At 32.5% G+C, this 19524-nt stretch overlaps 2 protein-coding genes across 3 annotated transcripts; both read left to right on the top strand.

Moving 5' to 3' along the window:
- Positions 1–680: 680 nt before the first annotated feature.
- Positions 681–8771, top strand: LOC121223513 (stomatal closure-related actin-binding protein 3). Of its 2 annotated transcripts, XR_005920823.1 has the most exons (14): positions 681–1126; positions 1949–2250; positions 2355–2483; positions 2800–2892; positions 3040–3183; positions 3549–3617; positions 3897–3980; positions 4821–5001; positions 5830–5946; positions 6103–6161; positions 6725–6859; positions 7155–7304; positions 7988–8099; positions 8352–8771. XR_005920823.1 is itself a non-coding variant. In XM_041105085.1 (13 exons), the coding sequence occupies exons 2-13, from the start codon at positions 1966–1968 to the stop codon at positions 8018–8020; spliced, it is 1479 nt and encodes a 492-aa protein (XP_040961019.1). In that variant the 5' UTR covers positions 681–1126; positions 1949–1965; the 3' UTR covers positions 8021–8335. The 2 variants fall into 2 exon arrangements, 1 of the variants encoding a protein (XP_040961019.1); XM_041105085.1 differs by lacking the exon at positions 8352–8771 and having other exon boundaries at positions 7988–8335.
- A 3460-nt stretch (positions 8772–12231) lies between these two features.
- Positions 12232–14559, top strand: LOC121223512 (G2/mitotic-specific cyclin S13-7). Its single transcript, XM_041105084.1, has 5 exons — positions 12232–12383; positions 12601–12815; positions 12908–13213; positions 13297–13425; positions 13523–14559. Exons 1-5 carry the CDS (start codon positions 12347–12349, stop codon positions 14261–14263), a joined length of 1428 nt encoding a protein of 475 aa, XP_040961018.1. The 5' UTR covers positions 12232–12346; the 3' UTR covers positions 14264–14559.
- Positions 14560–19524: the final 4965 nt, after the last annotated feature.

Genomic DNA, 19524 nt, shown 5'->3' with positions numbered 1-19524 from the left:
CTGTGAAAAGTTATAAAATAGTCAATCATTTAATCAATTTTTCATTTTAGGTCATCAATCGTTAAATGTCGAATGAAAAGATGAGGTGAGAGCTTTTTAAATTTGACATAATAGTAACTTTAACCCCTCAACATTTATACATTATATCAATTTTGATTTAATTCTAAAAAAGTCCAACCCTAAACATTTACACATTATGTAATTTGGTATTTTTTTTACAGTTTTACTATTTTTCGTGATATTGAATGTTAAATCTAAAAAGACGAGGAAACTTGGTTTTTTTTTGGTGTTTCCATTATTGGTATATTTATGAAAAAAATAATTAATAAATTTATTTTTAAACTTTTTAAATAAAAAAGTCACTCAATGAAAAATTATGCCAATTTTTTTTAATAAGAAACAAAATCAAATAACCCAAATTACCGTTCTATAACTTTTATGAAAAATTATCAATAGTTGAGTAACTATCAATATAATTTACCCTTATTAATTAAATTCGTCTCGACTCGATTTTTGTATCTTTTGTGACAAATCACCAATAACCGAATAACTATCGGTATAATTTACCTATTATTAATTAAAATTGGCTTGACTCGATTTTTGTATCTTTTGTGTCAAATCCAATAATCGAATAACTATCCGTATAATTTACCCGTTATTAATTAAATTCGGCTCGATTCGATTATACCACCAGAAAAGGAAGAAAAGCTTTCTCTCTCTATGACTCTCTCTCTTTCACTCTTTCCCTTTCTTTTCTTTATTATTATAATTATTATTTATTTTTCAGAGTCTTTTCCTTTTAGAAAAAAAGAAAGAAAGGAAGGAAAAGCATTTCTCCAAGACCTCCAAAAATCAACCCCAACACACCCCCATTTGCAGATTCCTCTTCTTCTTCTTTGTTCTTTGTTCTTCATCTTCTTCATCATTTTCTGTGTTTAACCCACAAATTTGCAGCTACTTCAGCTAATAACAGAAGCTCAACAATCTCTCTCTCTCTCTCTCTCTCTTTTTAACACCATGTTCACTTGTTATTAGAAAGCTTTCAACTCCTCTGTCCCTTTTCTCTGCTTTGCTCTTCACACACATTTTTTTGAGGCTACATTATTCTAAAACTACAACACAACCTGTATGTCATATCAAATTTTTAATTTGGGTTTTCTTTGCATTTTCATTTTTGTTATTGTTCATATTAAAAAAAAAACTTGTTGGTTTATGCTGGTTTTTTTACCATTTTCATATTTTTTTGTTCTTTCTGAGATTTTGCTGCTTTATGCTTTTCTTTGTATTTCTTTTAAATGTTGGGGTGTTGTTTTTGGAGAAATGAAAATGTGGGCTGGAAATTTATTGGAATGTGGTTTGAGATTATATATATATATAGGTTAGCTGCTTTTGTAAGTAAAAGAGAAAAGAAAATGAAGAAGAAGAAGAAGACTATAGTTGCAGTCTATAAAGGGAAATAAGATATATACCTTTACTATTATTGCAAAAGAAGGAAAAATATGATATCAGCCTTGTTATTCATCATTTTTTCTTTAGATTTTTTTTTGCTTTATTTGTTGTGAAATGTACAAATGTTGGTTGTAGCTGAACTTTAGTACTTGGTAACTGCTTATTTGGATCTGTGGAAAACCATTTAGATTTATGTAGCTTTCTATTTTGCTTTTAATTCGTTGAGTATTATGTTCTTTTTTTAATTTGTTTTTTTATAATCTCCTTTTTGGTTGAGTTGATTGTGTCTCATTTGCTTGATTTGAGCTTTTTTTGGTACTTGAAGGTGTTACTAAATGCAAGATTTAACTAGCCATGTTTAGGCTCATATATGTATTTATGCATGTATTATTCATGGTATTTTGTAAGATTATTTATGCTTTAAGATCTGTTCTTTTAGTGTCTTGTTTGAGGTCTCTGATCATAAGGTTGCTTCCTTTGTGTTTATATACATGAGCAGAGCTAATTGACCTAAAGATGACAAAGATAAGTCCCGATATCGACGAAACAATGCTGAAAGAGTCGATTGTGGCTGTTTCAGCTGATGTGAGCTTTGCTTCGGACCACTTTCCGAAGTATAAATTAGGACCTGATAATCAGATTTTGGAGGAGCCAAGAGGGGATAACAGCGGTCCGTCGCTAAAGGAGGTTGTTGAAAGGGAAACAACACAATTGTCCAAGCAGCACAAGCGACTCTCAGTTCGTGACCTTGCTAGTAAATTTGACAAGAACTTAACCGCTGCTGCAAAATTTGCCGATGAGGTTTAACTCTTTTCTTCGATGCATTTTCCTAATAATGATATCCCTATCTGTCTCCTTGACAATGGATGATATAGTGAATAATGCTTTGTTTTCGTGTAATTTAGGCCAAGCTTAGAGAGGTTGCTTCTTTGGAGGGGCATGTTCTTTTGAAGAAACTTAGAGACGCCTTAGAATCTTTGAGAGGTCGAATGGCCGGGAGAAACAAAGAAGATGTAGAGAAAGCTATCTCTATGGTTAGCATGTTTCACCTTATCGTTTTTATATTTCACTAAAGTTTTTCTTTGTTTGAAGCTTAATGCATCATATATTTATCATAAGTAGCTATGGTTTTGTTCACAATTTCGAGCAGGTCAAAGTGTAGTGTTCCAGTTATGCAACCCTTGTTATGATATAATGTAAAAAGCATAAAGCCACATCAAGCATCCTTCATATTCATGCCAAATTGTCATGTTTTCTTTCTGCTATGATCTCGATGGTATTTCTTACCACTCAAGACATTGTACACCATGAGTTTTTTTTGGCTATAACTATCCTTTTTGGAACATGTAGGTCGAGGCATTGGCGGTTAAATTGACCCAAAAAGAAGGTGAATTGATTCAGGAGAAGTTTGAAGTGAAAAAACTAGCAAACTTCCTCAAACAGGTCAGTTCACCGCGGTCGAGTTTTGAATTGTGTTTCTTTCTCTTGATGTCTCAAATGAAGATCAGCCTTTTTCGGGAGCTTGCAGTTTTGCCTTTTCTTTTTGAAGGATTGTCTTACCGAATCAAATTTGTTCCTTTATATCTCCAGGCTTCTGAAGATGCTAAAAAGTTGGTCAATCAAGAAAAATCTTTTGCTTGTGCTGAAATTGAAAGTGCTAGGGCTGTTGTGCAACGATTCGGAGAGGCCCTCGACGAGCAAGAAAAGAATCCAGAAAATTCTCAAAAGACACAGGTTTACTTCCTCCCTAGTTTGCCGGTTTCAGACATGGAAATTTTTTTTTGGTCTTACTTTTGATGCCAAGTAAATAGTCCAACTAGACATAGCACATAGCATAACTACTCTAAGTTGCTCTTAATTATTACTTGGCACTGTGTCTAGTCGGGTGCTATTTTAGACCGTAAATTCAGACTAAATAATAACACTCTTCGTACACATGTTGGGAAATGTGGCTTGTATTTAACTAAACTCTACGTACCTAGACTCTTTATTTTTCTTTATGTACTTGCATCCAACTAATATCGAGAGTAGTGTGAGAACTACTGATATTTGTATTGAATGGTATGTACTATATTCACCTTTGATGTTATCTCTTGCAGGAGGTTGAGGAACTAGTAGAGGAAGTTCAAGAGGCCAGAAGAATTAAATTCATGCATCAGCCTAGTAAGGTGCGTTAGTATGTCTCGTAGGTCTTGTAATTGAAATGCGGTTGTAGAAAATATGGATGTGCTTTTGATAATATAGCCTCACATTAATGATTTAAGGCTAGCTATGCTTCAAAGATTACAGTCAACTGTTTTCAGTATATTTCAAGTTTTCAATTACTATATTTATGCTCCTTGGCTACATTTACATGGGTGGTTAAGTAAGTGGGTTTTATTGTTAAATATATATGGTTGCGATATAATGGCAGCTTTGGATCATTGCAATTCATGTTATGTTTTCAGGTGATGGATATGGAGCATGAACTTCGTGCTCTCAGAGCTCAAATTCGAGAAAAAACAATATTCTCAGTAAAGCTTCAGAAAGAGGTCTGTTTAGTACCTTTATGATAAAATATAGATGTCTTGGCAGTGAATCTTGATACTGAATATCTCAATAACTTGAATAATCTTCATTCAAAACCTAAATGTAGCTAAAATGAAATGGAGTATTTCATACCGGAACTTGTTGGTTTCTCTGAAAGTTGAATATTTGGTAATATTACTGTATAACTCAAAATGTTGGAAGATAAATTCCATTAACCATACTGGTCGAGCCTCTTGATGGGTGTTGGTAGCTAATGTTCCAAGTCTCGACCATCATTTCTTGGTAAAAGTACCGTTGAGGCCATTGTACTAGGAGTTAGATTGCGTTTTGGCCCCTTTACTAAAAAATGGGCAAATTAGTCCCTATATTTTAGATCAAAGAGCAAACTGGTCATTCTGTTAAAAATTTCATCCATTTGTACTGTTAAAACTTGGTCCCTGTATGTCAGAATGAGGTACATGTGGCATGTCACATGTAATTTTCTGATTATTTTGTCAGCCATGCCAGTTTTTAACAGTAGAAATGGATGAAAATTTCAACAAAAATGACCAGTTTGCTATTTGATCTAACGTATAGTGACTAATTTGCCCATTTTTTAGTAAAGGGGCCAAAACGCAATCTGACTCCTAAGGCCTCCACTGTACTTTTACCTCATTTCCTTGCTTCCGTAATGGTCTCCGGTTAGTTTTAAGTTGTATTTCCTTGTTAATGTTCTGTTGTGACTATCATTTTCCTGGCATGTTGTTTCTTAGTACCGATAGAACATTAAATATTAGCTAGTAGGATGGTCAAGATAGTCTATGATAATATCTGAGGTTCTAATCTATGCCAGTTAATTACAGCTGGCAATTAACAAGAGGGCAGAGGAGAACAAATCCTGCATGTTTGTTTTGCATGGTTCTGAAACTCTTGGTTCATGCTTGCAACTCAAGCCTCGATCTGATAATACTCCATCGCTTTCACAATCTTCGATTCAGTGGTATCGACTATCTTCTGATGAAAATCGAAAGGAAGTAATTTCAGGTATCCATTCCATGAATGTTCTTCTTTACGTGGAAGTCTCCTAGCCTAACTGAAGTTGCTTTATTTAATTATGCCATATAGAACATACTGTATGATGAACTTTCTATCATACTACCGAAGAGTCACCCTAATGCCAGTTGTACTAATTTTCCTACATTGAAAATCTATGTTCTCTATTTCCCTCATCAAGCCTGATATAGTTTCACAAATGTCCTAATCCACCTTGTTTATCAGTTTAGGTGCAGTAAAAGTATCATAGAGGGCCCTGTATTAGGATCTAGATTGCATTTTGCCCCCTTCACTCAAAAATAGGCAAATTAGTCTCTGTACGTTAGATCAAAGAGCTAGTTGATCCTTTCTGTTAAGAAATTTATCCATTTCTTGTTAAAAACTGGCATAGCTAACATGATAACCAAATAGTGTCACGTGCACCACATTCTAACGTACAATGACCAGTTTTTAATAGTAGAAATGGATGAAATTTTAAACAGAAGGAGTGGTTTGCTCTTTGATCTAATATATAGAGACTAATTTGCTCGTTATTTAAGTAGGGGGGCAAAATGCAATTTGGTTCCTAGTATAAGAGCTTCTATGGTACTTTTACTGTTCAGGTGGCTATTCATCCTTCTTGTAAGTAGTGCTTTAGGTCTAAGCTAGCTGTGTTGATCAGATTCTCAGTATCCTACTTCCGTCCTGTGAAGCATAAGAATCTAACATATAGAATGGTATACTTTTTCTCTTCAATGTGTGAGAAAATGCATTGTTGCTTGATAACCTGTATCATTGTATCCTTTACCAACAGCTGATTCAATTTTCTACCATTATCAGGTGCCAACAAAACAATGTACGCCCCGGAACCACTTGATGTTGGTCGAATTTTGCAGGCCGACATTCTCTCGAATGGCCAAAAAATTTCTGTAACAACTGCCAATCCTATTGATTCTGGTTAGTTTATACTCTGATGTACAATTTGACTTCCGATTTTTTATTTATACTAAAATTCATGCATGTTATGACTAAATGTCAGATTGTGCTTTTGCCATTAGCGTATTTGATGCTTAGAAATGAAAGCAAGAAATGCTGATGGAGTTACTTTTACAGCTGCAGGTTTGGCAAGCTACGTGGAGACACTGTTGCGGAAATCCAGCAGTGAATTTAATGTATGTAATGATTCTTCAGTTAGTTACTTCTGCTCTTTGCCTTCCTACTAAACAGGGACGAAACCAGAAAATTGGTTTAGGGGGCTAGAGATGAATCATAAATTATTTGGGGAGGGGAGGGAAGTACAATTTTACCATTATACTAACATGTAATTTTATAAAGATTTAAGGGACTAAATGGAAAATCTACTATTTTTGGGGGACCAAGGCCACTGCCCGCCCCCCTTGTCTTCATTCCTGCTGCCAAAGACCAGGCAACCGGTTATAGAATTACTCCTATTAATTCGTCCATTAGTGATATTCTGATCATCATTTATAAATGAATTTTTGCTAGTGAATCAATGTATTGATATTGTTTTGGTCTATTAGCCATTGGGTTCATACAGCTTATTTTTAAACTTATATTCATCGCTGGGGACAGGTGATGATACAAAATTTGAGCATTTTCCCCTTAGCCTTGCCTTAAGTGGTTCATTGTAAAATTCTAGAATCGTTCGGCATGGTAAGAATATTTATATCATCCACTTCTAATCAAAGTTTCTTCATACAATGTCATATTCTAGGTAGTCATTTCTCGGATCAATGGACAAGATCATTCTTTACGTTCGACTCACTCATTCAATATCGGAAAGATGAGGATCAAGCTTTGTAGAGGATGGATCACAAAGTCCAGGGAAAACTATTCCACATCAATGCTGGTGATTATTTTTACTCTTTCTATCAAGTATTTATTATTGGGTAAACTACATTAGTAGTCACCAACTATGTATTTTTTGTTGGTCATTCAACTATTTAATTTTCTCTTTTGGTCACCCAACTATCTTGGATTTTTGGGTGTTTTCATTTTTAGGTTAGCCAATTGCTGACCGAAAAAAGACTACTTTTTATAGTTGGGTGACCTCTAGTATAGTTTACCTATTATTATTATTCCCTAAGTACTTTTTTACCATTAGCCGTTCTCACATAATTTTTTTTGGCTTTTCCTAATTAAAGCTATGCGGAGCTAGAGGCGACGCTAATGCTCCGGCCAAGTCATTGTTTTGGCAACCAAGGAAAGGGCACTCTTACGTATTAACATTTGAATCAGAGAGAGACAGAAATGCAGCTATCATGGTTGCACGAAAGCATGCTCTCGACTGTAGCGTATGTTTCTAACTCTATTTTCGAATAATTCCGCTATCTAAGTTAAATGCATTATCTTGATACTTCATTTTTGCCATGTTTGGCTCTCTGGTATACTCAAGTTTGGGTTTTAGTCCATGTACATTAATTTGGCCTATCTGGTATACTCTTAACAATATCATTAGTTAGTTCAAATAGTTAACTCCATTAATTATTTCGATTAAGTTGTTGATGTGGATTTACCTTAAAAACACTCCTTCCAACATGAACAAAAAAAATCATGACAGCATGATGAGTTAAACCATTTTTAAGAAAAAAAATGCACATCAGCTCTTTAGTCGGAATAATTATCTGTTAACCAGGGGCGAAACTTGAAAATTGCTTTAGGGAGAGTAAAAAATGAATGATAAATTTGTTGGGAGGAGGCAAAGTGCAATTTTATCATTATATTATTTTGTAATTTCATAAATTTTAAAGGGATTACATGGCCAATTTACCCTTTTCGGGTGACCAAGGTCACTACCTGCTCTTCATTGCCTAATTGTCTACATCTTTGCTGTTAATTATTTGGACTAACTAATGACAGAAAGATCAATTTATACAAGTGCATACACTAAACCTCAAATTTGAGCATTGTACAGGGACCAAAACCATAATTTGACCCTTTTCTTTTTACGAAGTTTCTGAAATGTGTGATATTGCAGGTGATGCTTGGAGGACCAGATGATGAAATGTAGAAGCTAAAAATGAAAATAAAAATACTAACTTCAAGAGAGTGTCTACAACTTGTGATAAAAAGGCCAAGAGTTTAATTGTGTGAGTAAATTTTTAATATTTTGTATGGTGTGTTTGCAGTGAGGGAGAGAAGAAAGGATATGAAAAAAAAATTGGGTTTTCTTTTTTTCCACTAATTTGGTTGGTAATGGTGGCATTGTTTTAGGCAGTGTTTTTTGGGTTTGCCTAATATTAATTATCACCAGTTGTAACAAGTTTGCCCCCTTTGTTTTATTTTTTCTTAATTGATTTTATTTGATAGCTTGATTTGTGTTTCATTTGCTTTGTTTATAGTGACTTCATATGGACTAAACGAAGTGATGAATATCAAATAGGATGAATTGCTTTTGGGGGCTTGAACTTGGTAACTATTTTTACATTGGGTTCAAATTTTCTTTTTTTGCCTAAGTTAGGTCTTAAACTCTACAACTATTCTCACATTAGGGTTTGAATTATTTTTTTGTCCGAGTTAGTTTCTGAATTTGACAATTGTTCTCGTATTGGGATTTAAATTTTAGGGGTTTTACAAAAATATTAGGGATTAATTTGGACTAAAAGAAATTTTAAATCCTTAATGTGGGAATAATTGTCAAGTTCAACGCTTAACTTGGATAGAAAAAAAAATTTAGATCTCAATGTGGGAATAGTTGCTAAGTTTAGGCCTCAAAAAGTAATTTTAACTCGTATCAAAGTTATATGTGAATTTTGTTTCAATATGCAATTTGATACCTGAATTCTGATTTAGTACAATATGCACATGAAATTTGAAAACTTTGAGTTTAATTTAATTATACATATTTAAAGAAAGTAATATATATTTATTTTTATATTGGATTAATGTAATAGTTGAGTATGTAATATATCAATATAAAACGGTGTTAATTTGATAATGTAGTCAGTGATTTTTAAATCTGAATTAAATCAAAATTTTAATATAAAATCGTACAAAATTAAAGTTAATTTATGATATTGCATATTGGTTTTCGAAAAAATAAAGGTTGGAATTGTTTGGGCATTTTTAAAATTATGTATTCCACTCTCTTGATAATATTGGTTCTTGACTTCAATTGATTATGTTAGTGTTGAATTGCTAATAAATTGTATAGTGAGTAGATTTTTTTCATAGGTCGGGCTATTTGTTTAGGCTTAGTTCGAAGGTTTGTCTAAAATTTGTGATGATTTAGGGTGGGTTTGGATGGGTGGTGGGATGCAGTGTATTTAATTTACTTTTTATTTTATGCTACAGTATCTAATTTCACTGTCACCGTTATTTTTACACTAATCACGGGTAAAGACATCGTCCATCCAAATTCACCCTTTGGCAAAAATATTATGCTTGAAAAATAGATTTGGACAGAAAAAATAGACCTATTTAAAATATAGGCTGAACTCGAGCTCAAACATTCAAGGTTAAAGCCTAGTTTGGCCTCGCCCGTTTTCAATGTTTACAATATATTATATTGTGTAATTTATAACACAAAAATCATATCTATAACAATATTTAATACTATGATGTAAATATTAAAAATTTAATAGGTCGATATATAAATTTTAACAAGTGAAAAAATATTAAATATTAAATTAAAAATAATATAAATATATTTTTTAAATGGACAAATTTAGACAAAATTTTAAATCTTTAAATAAATTAAGTAGAACACACTAGGACTCTTAGAAAATTTCTTTGGTTAACTGAATCTCAACGTTAATAACAATCTCGATAATTAATGCTTAATAACTTGAAAATGGTGTACAAAAATAATTAAGATAAATGGGTCAAAATATGACAATAATTTACGTAAATTGATAAAGTGAGTTGCGATTGACGGAGCAATTGGTAGCACTAACAAATTGTATTGTTGTGTTTCATTGATCGCATTCTTCATTTGTCAGCTCAGTTTCATTCTAGAGGTGCTCATAGGCCGGGTAGAGCCCAGGGAAGCCCAGCCCGGAAAAATTTCTAAGTCCAATCCCGGCTCGGCTCATTTTTTTAATAAACACCAAAGATTTATTTTAAAAATAAAAAAATTTTAAAAAAAAGTATTTTAAAAATATTTAAAATTAAAAAATTTTAAAAAATATATCTATTATATTCGGACTGGGTCTGGGCTCAGGCCAAAAAAGTGGTGCTTGAGGCCCAGCCTCGTTTTTTTGCCCAAACCCATATTTCAGGCCTATATTTTTACCCGAACCCTCCCATATATTGGGCGGGTCGCCCGGCCCGGCCCATGAACACCTCTATTTCATTCTTTAAATATTAAATAAAACTTGTGAGAATATTTTCATTTTTGTCTTGGGTGAACTTCGACAATTCCAAAGATGAAACTGTATAAATTCCATTTTCTTGATAATATTAGTTTCTAGTTCTTTATAACCAACGAGTCAATACTATCGTTTTCAATTGATATTATTTATTTTTGCTTCTTTATAAGCGACAAATCAATAATCCAATCTCTTTATGATATTGGTTTTTAATTCAAGATTCGAGATTTAGAATTTTGAGTAAAAATTATCAAAAATATATGTCAACGACATGAAAAAAATTACAGAAATAACATTAAATAATTAGAAAAAGACCATAACGTGATTACCTAATTATTTTTTAATTTAAAAGAGGAAGCTTAGAAGTGGAAGTCCCTTCACTTTATAGATTAAGGGAAAATATAAATAAATTCAAGTAATTATATTTATTGTATATTTGAAATTTATTTACTTTATTTTATTTTTAAGAATTTAGTATTTTTTATTATATTTTAAATTTCAGGTCAATTGTTAATCTTGTTAAAATTCTTTTATTAAATTCATTTGATAGTCACGTAATAAAAGGACAAAAATTCTTTAAAATAAAAGTAAGGATTATATTTTAAACAGGTAAAAGATAAGGACTTGAAGCGTATTTTAACCATAAATGAAACAAAAGAAGCTTATTTTATTTACATTTAATTGAAAGTTCGTTTTTGGTAAAAAGAGATACTCCCATCAAACCTCGTGATGATACTTTGCTAAAATTAAATTTATTTATATTTATATGGGTTAATATACTATGTGGTACCTATATTTGGATTTAATGTTTAATTTGGTGCCTGGTTTTGAATTCAATGTTCAATTTGGTACCTAAGATTTTCCAAATTGATACTTAAGTTTTTCTTTATCCCACACAAGTACCTATGTTTACTTCAATGACCAATTTGGTACCCGAGCTTTTCTTTTGTCCCAATTATGTATCTTATACATTTTTTACTAGAGCACACGTGTCAAATATTCATTGGGCCACATGATGTGGTTTAGTTTGGGTACCAAATTGATCATTGAAGCCAAATTTAGGTGCCAAATTGGGGGAAAAAAACTCAAGTATCAAATTGAATATTAAAGCTAAATATAAGTACCCAATGGTATATTAACCCTGTTTATATTTATATTTTTTTAATAAGATAATATTATATGATCATAAAATTAGAAAGGGTTAAAGCAACATATATTTTCCTTAATTTTTCTCTATCTTTGAACTTTTTTTTCGGTCCATATTAGTCACCAAACTTATAGCTTTTTCCAATGTGGTCCTTAAACTTGATTTTCATTAAAGTGTAATAATATAATACTATGAAATTATGCCATGCCATTACTTGAATTAATAAAATTAATATTTTTTAGATTTTATTTATATTTTAAAAATTTTCAGGCGATGGCATGGCACTCTAACAACACGTTAATGGAATCCAAGTTTATAGACCAAATTGAAAGAAAAACTGTCAAGTTTCAAGACTAATGTAGAAAAATATTTCAGGGACTAAATTGAAAAAATTACCATCTTTAGGGACTTAAATGTTGCTTTTATCCCAATTAGGAAACTATAGATTCATGCTAATCTTATGTGCAAGACCCAAAATTTGAAGCTAAATACAGAGTATGGGAGCCATTATTATAATAATTAAATTGCATAGTGAGTTGTATAATTTAAGTAATTTTAATTAATTAATTAATTAAAAAATTAGCCGAAAAGGCAAAACCCTAAAAATCCCAAACGGGTAAATTTTTTTAGCCCATGGAGACATGGAACCTCTAAACTGACAGGTAGGCTAACGGCTATAATTTGGAGACGCGATTCCCACCGTTGGATTAAAAACAATCCAACGGTGAAAATTCGAAAAGTTCAATATGACCGTTGGGCCACATTAGCTTCAAAAAGGAAAGCAATCTTCCCCCATGTCCCTCATATTCCCTCAAAATCCCTAAACAAAATACAGCGAAAAGCAAAAGAGAAGAACAGAGAGTGTGAAAATACCACCAAAATGGCTTCAAGACCTATTGTTCCTCAACAACCCAGGGGTATTTTCATCATTATCTTCTTGTTTATGCTTTTTTTAAAAACTGGTTTCGTTTTTTTTCGTTGATTTTATGTTGGGATTTTCTTCTTCTTCTTCTTTTGATTTTTGTGAAATGATTTCGATTTCATGGGTTATCTTGAATGTTTTGGCTAAAAAAAGAAATGGGTTCTTTTGGATTTATCGGATCCTTTAAGGAAATGGTGATTTTTTCTTTGCAGGCGAGGCCGTAGTTCACAAGCAGACGAAGAAAAACGTGGCGGCCGGAGATGGGAAGAGCCGCCGTGCGTTGGGGGATATCGGGAATGTGGTGAACGTAAGAGCAGTGGCCGATGGTAAACCGGCTCAGATTCAGACTCATCGTCCCCTCACTAGGTCCTTTTGCGCACAGTTACTCGCCAATGCACAAGCCGCCGCCGTGGCTGAGAACAACAAGGTTTAATAATATTTATATAATTTATATCAGATCTCTGTAATCTTTCTTTTAGAATTACAAATTTGATTTCTGGTTTTGTTTTTTAAATTCAGAAAAACGTATGTGTTAATGTGGAAAAAGCTCCGGCCGCGGCGGCCGTGCCGCCTAAAAGAAGTGTTGCTGCTCCTGCTGCTGCACCACCAAAGGCTGTTCAAAAGAAACCGACCGCCAAACCCGCCGCCCCGCCGGTGGAAGTGATCGAAATCAGCCCCGATGTCGAAGAAATTCTGGAAGTGAAGGAGAAAAAGGAGAAGAAAGACAAGGCTGAAGTGATTAACAACAATAAGAAAGTAACTCAAAAAGAGGGTTCACCCAAGAAAAAACATACTTTTTCTTCAGCCCTTACTGCAAGAAGCAAGGTAAAAAACAACAAATCAATCTCGGGATTTTGGGTTTTAGGGTTTATCCTATTCAATCTTTAACCTTTTTGAAATCTCACCAGGCTGCTGCTCATGGAATATCTAACAAGCCAAAGGAAGACATTGTTGATATCGATGGAGCAGATACTGATAATCATTTGGCTGGTGTTGAATATGTTGATGAAATCTACAAGTTCTATAAATCAGCTGAGGTTAGGAAATTAAAAAAGCTACAAAATTTTCATCGATTTTGTGTATTTTGCAATGATTTCGTGTTGAAACTAATGAAAATGTTGTTAAAATTTGCAGCATGAGAGCATGCCAAATGATTATATGCACTTGCAAACTGATATCAATGAGAAAATGAGAGCTATTCTCATTGATTGGCTAATTGACGTTCATCAAAAATTCGAGCTTTCACCCGAAGCTCTTTATCTTACGATCAACTTGATCGATCGCTTCCTTTCAGTGAAAGTCGTCCCGAGGAGAGAACTACAACTTTTAGGCATGAGTGCTATGCTTATTTCTACCAAATATGAAGAAATTTGGCCACCTGAGGTCAACGATCTTGTATGCATTGCAGACAGGGCTTACACACATGAACAGATCCTCATAATGGAGAAAACGATATTGGGACGATTGGAATGGACTTTAACGGTGCCTACACATTACGTGTTCTTAGCACGGTTCATCAAAGCATCGATCCCTGACCCGAAGATGGAAAACATGGTGTATTTCTTAGCTGAGTTGGGGATAATGCATTACGAGACCATTAGGTATTGTCCGTCGATGGTGGCTGCTTCGGCTGTGTATGCCGCACGGTGCACCTTGAAGAAGACACCAGCTTGGACAGACACCCTCAAGTTCCACACCGGGTATACCGAACAGCAGCTGATGGAATGTGCTAAGTTGCTGGCTTGTTTCCATTCCAAGGCTGTTGATAGTAGGCTTCAAGTTGTGTATAGGAAGTACTCGAGTTCGCTACGTGGAGCGGTCGCGTTGATTCCGGCATGCCAGAATCTGTTATCCGGTGTTGTTTCTTCAGCTTAGGAAGAACAAAAAAAAAAAACATATTGATGTTTGGGTTTTTATTAGGAGTTTGAATTTGCTTTGCTGTATTCTCCCATTGCAGCATTGATTTGAGGGATTCATTTGAACAACAATGAATTTGTGTTGGGGTATTTCAAAATTATTGATCCATGAAATACATATTTGTTTTGGGGTAATTCTTCTCCCATTGCAGCTTTGATGCCATTAAGAGGGGATTCATTTGAACAACAATGAATTTGTTTTGGGGTAATTCGATATTATTTATCCATGAAAATACATATTTGTTTTAGGTTAAATTCTCCCATTGCAGCATTGATCCATGAATTTGTGTTGGGGTAATTCTAAGTACATCTTAATGAATTTTTCTTTAAAGATTGGTTGAGACGAGTTTTCAATTTACACCAAATCCATATTTTATATTTTAATTAAATATTTAAATGTTTTTTAGAAATTTTCTTACATGATCTTGAAAAAATTAATTAAATTTGAATAATAAAATCAAAATATAAAAAAAGGGGCTTGGTTGCAATCCCTAAATTCAATATACAGACAGAAACCTAATTTGACCACTTTGAATGGGTCCGAGCCCATTTCACGACTTTGCTGTGGCCAGCCAGCTATCATAATTTTGGTCTAATTTTGCTATTAGTCCATATACTATGCATAAATTATAGATTTAATCCTTATATTTCAATTTAATCATTTTTAGTCCTTTTACATATCTAATTTTTGAATTCCCATTTCTGACCTAAGTAAATTCGTTAAGTAATACTATTTCTAAAATCTTATGCAATAAACATATTATCACACGTACAATGCCATTTCACATTACTAAATTCGCATTATACTTACAAAATTAAACCATGCTATTTTAGTAGATTAATTTATTAGTCTATCGTTTAAGTCATGACTGAAATTTTAATATTACAATAAAATAAGGACTAAAAATGATCAAATCAGAAAATAATTCACAACTTACACATAATACAAGACTAAAAAATTTCGATACTACATGCTAAATTGGTTTATGAGTTTTTAGTAGTTATTGAATTAGAGGTTGACTTAGTTGAATTAAGAATTAGTAATCGATAGTTTGATTGGTTCAATCACTAGTAAAATTTTCATAACATTGATTATTATTATAAATTTGTTCATGGGGTAGGCTTGAACAATCATTTTTCACTTCGAGTCATTTAGACCCGAGCTGAATTCAAATTGAATAATAAAAATATTTTTAAATTTTAATTTAATTATAATAATATATAAAATACAATTTAAAACATAATCAATATTTTATTAAATTTTGAATAGCAAAGTGGGCTTTTTGAACAGGCTAGACCAATAACGAGCTCAGGCTTGAAGTTTTTTTGGAACTGAGTCTCGACCCCACCCGACCCATAGACACTTCTAGCTATTGTTTGTGTCTATACTTAAAATTAAAATTCTAAAATGTGTAAGGACTAAATGTGTAACACCCCTTACCCGTATCCAACACCGGAATAGGGTACGAGGCATTACCAAAACACATACACTTGTAAACGTATTTAACCGAGTTATAAAATTTCATCAAAATTAAAACTTTCAAAATAATTAACATGTTTCTATAACTTTTCACAATATATCCTCAAAATATTATAATCATAATAATTAGGGCCTGCGAGACCCGATACATACTCATGCAATTTAATGCTTCATTTCCATTTCATTCAATTCGCAATTTCTCATGCTCATAATTTAAATCATATCACTAGCAATTTCCATTTAATTCACGTACAATTCAATGACATCAAATTCAAAACTAATACGTATTTACCATTTAACTCAATGTTTATTAATTATACCATTCAATAACACATTTATGAAATTCTCAATTTAGCAATGAAAATATCACTTTAGTTTGAATAACAACATCGTCCTGATATAAATACACTACCACTTATCCATTTACTTTAATTCTTTTGGGCCCATTTGTCACTTACCATCCTTAATCAAATTAGGGAACGGTCACGGAAAATTGAGTACTTCACTTTCACTTTGCCATAGTATAACTATGGTCTTACGTATGATCACTTATCACTGATCAGATAAGTGTAGCCACCTATCACTTTGTTTCTTGATCAGATAAGTGTAGCCACTTATCACTTTGTCTCTTGATCAGATAAGTGTAGCCACTTATCACTTTGTCTCTTGATCAGATAAGTGTAGCTAAAGCTATCACTTATCACTTTGTCTCTTGATCAGATAAGTATAGCCGAAGCTATCACTTATCACTTTTCACTTGTCACTTGATCAGATAAGTGTAGCCGAAGCTATCACTTATCACTTTGTCACTTGATCAGATAAGTATAGCCGAAGCTATTACTTATTACTTTCCACTTGTCACTTGATCAGATAAGTGTAGCTAAAGCTACCACTTATCACTTTGTCACTTGATCAGAAGTACTCAAATCCGGCGTTCCGCTCAATTTGATCATTTATTCATATATCAGGCTTACCAACATGTGTTAATTCATAAACCATTCATGGTATTATTTCATGCCAAATCATATACTGAATATACCATACACACATACTATGCAACTTTATTTTCACACATGAGCTTAAACCATGACCAATAATGCACAAAAATAAGCATCATTCATATTTCATCGTTTATGAGTTATAATCAAACATATGACCATTTATACACGGATCATTCATATATTTCCCAATTTTCCTCCTCCTCCTCTCCATTCCACATCCTTAATGTGTATAACACACTTAAACAACATTAACCATAATTTTAATATTCACTAACATGTATATTCAAAGCTGTTTATCCGAGTCAGAGTCACTAAATTATTTTTATCCGGAGCTACAGAGCTCCAAATTAAGATCCGTTAATTTTCCCTGAAACTAGACTCACATATCTTCATACCATAAAATTTTCATAATTTTTGGTTCAGCCAAATAGTACAGTTTATTCTTTAAAGTTTCCCCTGTTTCGCTGTCTGACAGTTCCGACCACTCTTCACTAAAAATTAATTATCTCATTGTACAGAATTCGGATGATGTTTTAGCTTGTTTTTTATAAAAATAGACTCATTAAGGATTCTAACCATATAAATTATAACTCATAACCATTTTTGTACAATTTTTAATGATTTTCCAAAGTCAGAACAGGGGAACCCGAATTCATTCTGACCTTGTCTCACAAAATCTATTATATCTCATGATTTACAATTCCATTGCTCACATCATTTCTTTTATAAGAAACTAGACTCAATAAGCTTTAGTTTCATATTTTATTCATCCTCTAATTCAATCTCTACAATTTTTGGTGATTTTTCAAAGTTACACTACTGCTGCTGTCCAAAACTGCTTTAGTGCAAAATGTTGATTTCCATTTTGCCCCAAATTTCACAGTTTATACAATTCGGTCCTTTCTCAATTAACCCCTCAATTAATCTAATTTTCTCAATTAGTACTTTACTAGACATTATAAGTTGTTACACAACTATTGAAATTCAGAATTTCCACATATAACTCTATCTTCAAACTCTTTTACTATTAGGTCCTAAACATTTACTTTCTATTCAATTCTTTCAATAAAATCAGCATATGAACAATTTAAAGCTCTAATTTCATGCTAAATCATCATATACTTCCAGCACATATTCATATCAACTTTCAACTTCTTTCATAAAATCAAAAACTAATGGATTTAACAAATGGGCCTAGTTGTAAAAGTCATAAAAATACAAAAATTTCAAGAAATAGTCAAGAATTGAACTTACTTGTAATAAAAATATGAAGAACCAGCTTGAAGAAGCCCTTCCATGGTGTTTTAGCTGATGAGAATTCAGAAAAATGAAGAGAAATCTGGATAATTCCACTTGGGTTCTAACTTTATTAAGCAAAATTTGCAATTTTCCAATTTTGCCCTTAATTCTCCTTACTTTCTTGCTGATTTCATGCCTCTGCCGTCCAGCCCAAATAGACCTTGGGTCTATTTGCCTTTTAAGCCCTCTTCCTTTTATCATTTAAGCTATTTAATCATTTCCCAAAATTTTGCATTTGTTACAATTTAGTCCTTTTTTGTTCAATTAATTATCGGAACTTTAAAATTTCTTAACGAAACTTTAATACTAACTTTTTAACACTCCATAAATATTTATAAAAATATTTATGGCTCAGTTTAAAATCCCCGAGGTCTTGATACACAATTTCGATTCTAATTATTTTAATATTTATTTCTAGTGCACTATTCACTATTTCAAAAAATTTTCCTAACTTCATATTTAACTTATACTTACTAAATTAATAATATTTTCTACCCATTTGTCGAATTTAGTGATCTCGAATCACCGTTCTGACACCTCTGAAAATTCAAGCCATTACATTTTTTTTTTCGTCGGATTTGTGGTCCCGAAACCACTGTTCCGACTAAGCCTAAAATCGGGCTATTACAAAATGTGTCCAAATTAGAGTACTATAACTAAATCCAAAAATTACTCATAGTATAGGGATTAATAACAAATTTCGATATTTTTATTTTTACTGTAAAAAATAGGTAAAAACAACTTTTCAACCCTCTCGAATTTGATATTGAGCAAATTGATCCCTCTCAAACAATTGGAGCAATTTAATCCCTATCAATTTTGGAAGTGAACAACTAAGAACAATTTAATCACGAATCTAATGTTTTCTATCAATTGCACATAATTTTGATTGGTACGATCAAGGTTTTCAAAATTGGACCGATGGTCGAATTGGTTAGGCTACCAATTTCTAGTTTAACTAGTTCGAAAAAATAAATTATAAAAAAATCATAAAAAATGGTTCAACCAATCCATACCTATTCACATGTTAATTAGTTCAGCCCATCTCTTTGGACTGATACCTCAACAGGTTCTTAGTATGACCAGTTGGTTTGATCTAACTTTGAAAATAGTGGATACAATAACAAATTTAGCCTTTAATGTTTATATATTATGTGTAAATGTTACGTGCTAAATTTGTTAAATTATGACCAAATTGACTGAATGTGTAATAGTTAATGGCTAAATTTGTTAAATCATTCTCAATTTTGATATTGAGAAAATTGGTCCCTCTAAAAAATCAAAGTAATTTAATCCCTGTTAATTTTGAAAGTGAGCAACTAAGGACAATTAATTACAATGTTAATGTTTTTAGTCAATTGTACATATTTTTACTAGTATATTAATAAATTTAGTCCTCGATATTTACATATTCTATTATTTTTTGTGAAAATTCAACAA

Source organism: Gossypium hirsutum, chromosome D11 (assembly GCF_007990345.1).
Source record: "Gossypium hirsutum isolate 1008001.06 chromosome D11, Gossypium_hirsutum_v2.1, whole genome shotgun sequence".
Classification (NCBI taxonomy): Eukaryota; Viridiplantae; Streptophyta; class Magnoliopsida; order Malvales; family Malvaceae; genus Gossypium; species Gossypium hirsutum.
This window is presented reverse-complemented; position numbering and strand designations above follow the sequence as displayed.